Source organism: Pleurodeles waltl, chromosome 10 (genome assembly GCF_031143425.1).
Source record: "Pleurodeles waltl isolate 20211129_DDA chromosome 10, aPleWal1.hap1.20221129, whole genome shotgun sequence".
Taxonomy (NCBI): domain Eukaryota; kingdom Metazoa; phylum Chordata; class Amphibia; order Caudata; family Salamandridae; genus Pleurodeles; species Pleurodeles waltl.
Window position 1 is genome coordinate 979,646,301 of NC_090449.1, and position 8,317 is coordinate 979,654,617.

The 8,317-nt window shown below is 45.5% G+C and overlaps 1 protein-coding gene across 2 annotated transcripts in view; it reads left to right on the forward strand.

Annotated features, from left to right (window-relative positions):
• The window catches only part of LOC138260847 (CD209 antigen-like protein C), a 103,560-nt gene extending 97,714 nt beyond the window's left edge, over nucleotides 1-5,846 (forward strand). For both annotated transcript variants that reach the window (XM_069209268.1, XM_069209269.1), the window contains one exon: nucleotides 5,557-5,846. In XM_069209268.1, the coding sequence (XP_069065369.1) occupies nucleotides 5,557-5,689 (133 nt within the window). In that variant the 3' untranslated portion in view covers nucleotides 5,690-5,846. The remainder of the gene's footprint in view (nucleotides 1-5,556) is intronic.
• Nucleotides 5,847-8,317: the final 2,471 nt, after the last annotated feature.

Genomic DNA, 8,317 nt, shown 5'->3' on the forward strand with positions numbered 1-8,317 from the left:
ACACAATCAGAAATAAACGACGCATTTAGGCAGTATTATGCAAGGTTATATCAGGCAGAACCTCCTCCACTCGCACCACAATTAGAAGATTTCTTCAGGACCTCCCACGTAAATCATTTAACGACTGCACAAGCACTAGAGTTAGACAAACCCATCGAAAGTGACGAAATAAAACATGCACTGCAACAGCTAGCCCACAATAAAGCCCCGGGGGGGCGGACTACCGATCGAGTATTATCAGACTTTCTCATCACAAACGCTCACTCCATATCTGACCATGCTACAGGAGGCATATGAAACAGGTCGTCTCTCAGATTCACAGCGCAAAGCAACGATTGTAGTCCTCCATAAAAAGGGCTGCGACCCACTAGACGTACGCTCTTACCGACCCCTATCACTTTTAAACACGGACTGTAAAATATTAGGCAAGGTACTCTCCAACCGACTTCTCCCAATAATTTCTTCCCTGGTACACCCAGACCAGTCCGTATTTATACCGGGACGCAGCACCTCAATCAGCATCAGGAACCTATTGCGCCTGATTGCTGAAACTCCTAATACAGACTACTCCAGAGTTGAGGTCTCACTAGATGTTGAAAAAGCTTTCGACACACTGGGATGGCCATATTTAATGGCAACTCTGCAGTTAATGGGATTTGGTAAAGTGTTCACACGCTGGATATCTATCTTATATTCAGACCCCATAGCAAGAGTAAAAACGGGCACCATCACTTCGGAAAAATGTAAGATCGGTAGAGGCACGCGACAGGGATGCCCCCTATCACCACTTTTGTTCGCACTAGCCATAGAACCCCTCGCGGCTAAATTGCGCAATGAAGCCACAAGATGGGGCATACCGGACGGCGTGGAACACCGCATAGTGTCCTTATACACAGACGATGCATTAATAAACTTACGTAACCATACCGAATCCCTACCAATCCTGCTACAATTATTGAACTCATTCGGAGACATATCCGGCCTACGCGTTAACTGGGCTAAATCATGTCTATTCCCCATGCGCCGATTACCCGACACACAGACTCACATACTCACTGAGCATAATTTATAATGGACTTATAGCACTTTCAAATATCTAGGAGTCCACATATATCATGACGAATCTGACCTCAAGGAGGGCAACTTAGATCGGACGATTAGATCAATAAAAGGACTGTTGCCCTTTTGGTGTGCACTACCACTATCACCTATGGGTAGAGTGGCATTAATCAAAATGATTATACTCCCTCAACTACTATATTTTTTCACTGCCCTACCACTATGGCTTCCTAGCACTTTTTTCGCACAGCTGAACAAGCTGTTGATAGATTTGATATGGAGCACCGGACGTAAACGTGTGGCCTTGGCTAAGATCTGTCTACCACTGGACAGAGGTGGGATGGGTGTACCACAATTCGAGCTCTACTACGCAGCTGCTCAACTGTACTGGATCCTAATTTGGTTACAAGACCCCACTCGTTCTGAAACCCACACTGTGAGCACACAACTGTGTGATTTAAACATATTGGAATGGCTCGTAGGGCGGGTGGCCCTCCCGCGACACAGTAATATCCTGTTAAAAGTGGCTGAAAGGGTGTGGGGGGCTATGTGAATAGGGGACCTGGAAAACCACCATACTCGCCTACGACCCCATTACTCGCCATCCCAGGGGTGCATAGATTACATGGCCGTTTGTGTCTCACTGATTGGGCCACCAAAGGCCTCCGATTAGTGGGAGAATTATTCGCAGAGAGCAAATTTGTCCCCTACGAGACACTTGCGACGACGTACACTCTGGGACAGGGCAGTTTTATTATGTACGGCGCACTGCAATCTTTAATACGCAACGTATGGGGACACAGTAGCAGGGAACCACAATCATCACCTATTCTGCACAAATTACTATTAGACACCGGTACACCAACACGAATCTCAGGGATCCACAACGTGCTGTGAGCTAACCCAGAAGAAGCACAGCCACAAGCTAAGAACAAATGGGAAAAAGCACTTCACACACAATTCACAGCACCAACATGGTCCATGGCCCTCACATCCACACGCGAGGTATCGCGCAACGCACGTTTCAGATACACCCAGCTCAACTACCTACACCAGACATACCTGACTCCACACCGAATCCACCACATGTACCCCCAAGCTAGTTCTGATTGTCCAAGATGTGGTAATACGGAAGCTGATTTCTTGCACATGACCTGGAACTGCCCACCACTACTCGGCGTATGGCAAGACATCACACAACAAACTGCGACATGGCTGGGTATACCCCTAGCACTTACCCCTGAGTCCTGCCTATTGGGTATCCAACACAAACGTAGCAAAGATAAACAAAAACACAGATGCGCAGATCTAGCATTTGTAATCCTCAAACGACTCATCGCCACGCAGTGGAAGTCACCTAGCGCCCCAGATTCCCACCACTGGAAAACTGACGTACAGCGTTGGGTCAATGCAGAAATACAGGAGTTGCACACATTACGCGATATAGGAGTGGTAGTCAAGCGTGCTGATATATGGGACTCCGTTGCGGATCAACTACAAGAAAAAGATGATACACGACCTCCCTAGTCTTCTGGAACAATACTGATCCAAGACATCACAACCAACATATTTTCTATGCACAACTACCTAGACCTGAAACTCCATTCGAACACAGTTGATAAGAATATAAACACACACCCTAGATACACAGCTGCGAAACTATATCCACAAAGGTACACTCCACCTATGACAAATGTACCCTGCTCGAAATTACTACCTTACACCCTGATCGGCCCGTAAGCCCCCCCGCCCCACGGCAGATTTATCCCCTACATCGGACCACCAAACATCAGACTCGCGATCATTTATCAAACAAAGTATAATCTTCATACCCCTCTACTGTCTATTCTCTTTCCCCACTCTACTCTTATCTTTTATAAGTATTTCAGTTGTATGCGTTTTTGTTTATGTCATAAATGCAATAATAAGATTTAACAAAAAAAGGATAGGATTTGCGGTTGGTCGTTGGGCGACCGGCCGGGCGCGGTTCATTCTTGATTTTTTGCTGACTTGGATTCCCCAGCCATTGTTTTTCCTCTTATGTAATTCCCGCAGCCAGAAAACAGTTAAATTATGCATTATTTCTAGAGCAACGAGGCGCCCCGAGAGCTCCAATTCTCCTTTTGATGTGTTATGCCTTGTTGAGGCCCCTATATCCTGCTTCTGGTCCCTTTTTGTCTATTCTATCTGTGGGGGCTTGTGCTGGATCAAGTAGAGCAATTGGGGGGGTCTTGGTGCTACTAGTTGGACGTTCAGGTCCCGGGCTGCGTGCAGGTGCCCCCTCAGGGTGCCCACCCTGTGCTGAGCCCCCAGAAGGGGGGGGTCCAGGCGATCCTGGTGTCCGCAATATTCCTCCACCGACACCACCCCCGCGAGTGTCTGCAGGCCCCAGCTCACGCAGCACAGGAAAACCTGCGGGAAGGCCAATATTGACGAGGGCAATTGCGCAGGGGGGGCAGAGGGGGAGCCTCCTAGTTGGACTGCCCCCCTCGGCTGTTTTTCTTCAGTCTAAGTTGTTGCCCCCTTTTCCTTCTTTTCGCCCCCTGTTGTCTGGGGGGGAGAAGCAGTTGTTTGCTAGCTTCAAGTGGTAGGGGGGCCTATCCCCCGCTGCATTTGGGCGCGTCACCCTTGGATCGGGTGAGCGTCCATGAGGCTCTGTTTTTTGCCCCCTACGCGGTTCCTTTAAAATTTCTTCGCGTCCATGCCGACTGCGGTGCCCGGATGCTACGCCATCATCCCGCCGTGCCCCCTTGTTTAGTTCGTAGGGGCGTTCTGCCCTGTTGAGGAGAGGTCCGCCGGCTCTCACTGCTCCGTGCGGCTGGCTGAGGGGAAGAGGGGGGGAGGAGGGGGGACGCAGCAGAGAGGGGAGAAGCCCCCCCGGTACTCGGGCCTCACTCCCCGAGGCCCCCCTCTCGCCAAGGGCCCCTGGCCCCTTACCTCCACCCCCGCCGCTCCGGGGTGTTCTTTTCTTTCACCAGAGACTCAGGCCTCCAGGGCGCTGCCATTTCACGGCCCCGTGGCCGCGCCTCTGCTCCGGCTTCTCACGTGTCTCCGGCTCCCATGCGGGCTCGAGCAGACCCACGGATCCGTGTGCTACCCCGGGACCAGGTGCACACCGCCAGAGATCAATCTCCCGGTCGGGAGTGCCCTACAGGATTATCCCTTCGGGTCCGAGTCGGAGCTCCTCACTTAGGCGTCCGACTCGGTCGCCATCTTGGCTCCTCCCACGTGTCGTTGCTTTCTTATTCAGTTGTTTGATACTGTTACATGCTTTACACAATGTTCCTTTGCCAAGACTTACTGCTCATAGCCACTGCTACCCAGGACTTATCTGAAGGTTAAGTAAACATACCTGACTAGACCCAAGACAGTATTTTTGAGTGCACTGGATGATAAGGCCCCCCAGTCATATAGTATAGTACACCCAAATCCTCACAGTCAGTACTTGATAAATGGGGACACCCAATTTAACATAGCTTTTGCTAAACGGACTGAACACTGTCACTGAGGTCTGGAAATCAGACCTCAGTGCACACTCAGAGTCAAATAACCACCAACTAATAGTCCAAATGGAGGCACAAAAAGTAGGAGAAAGCCTGCAAGAAGCCTATTTACTTCCACAGTGGTTTAAAGAGGCCTGAGGTGAATTCAAGACTAAGCAGCCTTGGTATTCGACAGCACCGAGCACGGGCTTCTTAGCAGAGCTTTGTACACCGGCACTCATTCATTTACAAATTAAGGACTGAACATTTGTATGAACTGTAATTACGGTTAGGGTACTCTTGCTATTTTAATCAATGCATTTTGCACTCTTTAGCCAATAGGGATTTATGCCAAGTTAATAAGTGATGAATTTAAAAAAATCGTAAAATAATAAGATCTGTCTTCATGTATTGTGATTACATTAAGCATTCTCTGTAGAGAAGGTCAACGTGTTCATAAAATGTCCTGTAAGGTATGCCTTTTTTAATATTATATTTTATTTTCAAAGTTTGTGCAAAGCCATGTTAATCTTTTAATGAAAAAAGATAACAGCACTGAAAAAACATTGGTCATTGGCTATGGTTGACCTGTTAGACTTAGTGTGGGTCCAAGTTGAAGAGAATCCCAAGGTCCTTCTTCATTTAGAACACAGAAAGTACCCCAAAATTCACAAACCCTCTTTGTAAATCACTGCCTTCTATCTGCACTACTTTATGGATCATTTCCATTGTTGTCCGTTATGAGTTCTTTTGTGGTCTAAAATTGACCCTTCAATGAGGCCCAAGACTACAACTCCCAGAAATCATGTTTGTTATTGCAAAGCCCAAGACTAGAACCATAGTGCCCCCACGTCAGCATAGCCATATGGTCATCTCTGCAAATGGAAAACATATGGCAGTGTCCCTGCGTAGTGGTGACACCTTCGTCCTACCATTCAAAGTGATGGAGTGAGAATCCGATTATCACTGCTTTGAAGAAAGTTTGTTAACGGTGATACAATGCTTTTCATTGCAGCTTCTGGCAATCTGGAGAACCTAACAACGCAAAGAACGATGAGGACTGTGCCGAGATTGAACCTACCGTCACCTGGAATGATGATGATTGCAGCTCGAGCCGCCACTGGATCTGCGAAAAGAGTCGCTTTTGACTTTACTCAACGACTTCCTTGATATGGACAGGAAGCAAAGAGATTGTAATAATCATTTTAGTTTCCAATCCCTGTTTGGTCTGCAGCACGTAGGTCCTGTTAAGAACACATTATGAAAATATAAATAAAAAATGGTATTGCATATACATTAAAACAATATCAGTTTTGCTTCATCCTTCCTCTTTTGAAACTCTGGAGGAGATTTACAAACATCTTTGCTGGGTTAGTGTCACAAATGTGACTCTAACCAGCACAAAATGTTCTTTTAATATTTTACTTTCCAGTGCAAAACTTGTGTTACGCTGGAAAGTATCCTAAAAGTAACACAAAGCAGCATAAATCGCTGCTTTTCGTTACTTGGCGCCAAAAGAGTGTTACACAGTGCTTTAAAATGGGACGGTACTGTCTGGTACGGAGTACCGGCACTTTTTTTATTTTGAGAGGAAAGTACCTGCACTTCTCAAGAAAAACGTAATACTTTCATTGGAGAGTACGGGCACTTCTCGAAAACAATCAGGTACTCTGATTCAGAGTGCCTGCCCTTCTATTTTTCCATTTCAAGCACTGGTGTTACATGTGTGGTACATGGGCATTCCCATGCAACCACCGATACCTTTTGACACAAAACCCTAGCTACACTTTATAGTGGACAAAAAAGTTAACAGCTTTTAAAAGCAAGCGTTAAAAGGAGAAATATTTTAATTTCTCCTTTCTTTTCTGACTTTGCATGCGTGCTGCACTGTGCGCCACACATACAACGTGGGAACATTTTTAAAGTGTGTCTAAGCATAGCATTTTGTACTGGAAAGGTACCCTTCCAGTACAAAAGCTATGCTAGACTCACACAAACAAGCTTGTGCTATCACGCAAATGTGTGTGCGTGGCACACAACAGCTACAATCAGTGCCGGCGCTAAGGAGAGGGATGGAGAGAGCCATTTCTTGATAGATATGGTGCTCTGATGCTCCCTCCCTGCCACGCTGCGCAGCACAGCAACTTGCGATGCTGTACTGCGCTGCATGACTATTTGGTAAATCTGGGCATCAGTATTTTCTATCAAACTCTTACTACTTACATTTCAGTCTGTCTTTAGTGTCTATTGGATATTTGTTTTAATTCTTTAGATGGATGTTACTTCATTAACCACTGCCTAGTCCTTTGAGAACGGTGTTCATTTCAAATTAATCTTTAAATTTACAGATTTCTAAAAAAATAAAATGTGCTGTCACTCTCAAACACACAGTGTGTTCGGATGTATATAGCGTAGTTCAAAATAGGGGGGGGAACTGTGCATCAGTCGGGGTTGTTAGACTATTCCAAATCATGAATATCAATGATGATTTAAGCATTTACATAAAACAATTATGTTGCAAGTTTTAGGCGTAGAGAGATTGATATGTCCAAAAATGCACGGTTATTAGCTATGTTCTGAAGCTGATCTGTTCTCACTAAATCTTCTGCCACAACCTTGACGTCTATTGCCTGAACAAAATATATCAGTATATATCATGAACATGTAAAACATTTTAAACATGACACCCTTACCCTAAACCAACACTAACCCTAACTTTAATCCTAACCCAAAGTGCTAATGCTAGGACTACCTCTTTACATTACTCTCACTCTCTCTTACATTTACCCTAAATCAAGCCTTAATCCTTCCTCTAACTCTAATCCTAACCCTAACCCTAACACTTACAAAACCCTAATTTAATGACCCTTTTATTTCCACTAACCTTAACCATTCCACTAAACGTAACCATAATACAAAACCCTTTCATATGGTCATGGCACGCAATGGTTGTGCAAGCAAGGTAATAGTGTTGAGATGAAGATGACAAAATTAATGTTAAGACATTGTGAAGTAAGCAAAGTAATGGGAGCCACCAAGGAAGCCAGATTAGAAACCAGCCCTGGTATCTTGGGTCTAAAGTCAAAGGAATAGGTATTAGGGCTCGGATTCACTAAAAAAATAACACAAAGCAGCACAGCAAGTAAAACTGCTGCACTGCTTTGCGTGAACAGGAGTAAACAGAGCAGCACCGTATGTACTAAGATGTGGCTCTGTTCTACCCTCTGTACTTTTGGCTGTCATGTGCCAACCCAGACACCCTTGCATTATAGTGCAAGGGTGTCTTTGCTGCGGTAAGCATTCTTTTTGTACAATAAAGGGCCCATTACAGTACAAAAACTGTGCTTTAAGGCATTTCCCACTTTGTATGTGTGCTGTAGAATTTAGCACACACCACACATAAAAATAATGAAAAAGAGGCGGATTGAAAATATTTCTCCTCATCACGCCTGCCTCAAGGAAGCACAGGAGTTTGTCATAAATCCCTGTCTACAATTCTTCCAAGCTAGGGAGTCCTCAATACCTATTTGTGGTGGCATGGGAATTCCCAGACAGCACCCATGAACCACTCACCCTAATGCAAAGTCATCCTAAGCAGTGCATTGAGCAGCTTTTTGTTACTTTTGGTTACAATTCAGCACAAAATGCGATTTGTGTCAGCTTGTAAACTGCACCACTAAACTTTGGGTTGCCTTGCGTTTGCATTAAAAAAGCAAAAAGTGACATCCGGTGGCGGAAGGCGCTTGTAAATAAGCCCCAAAGTGTCTATAAATCTG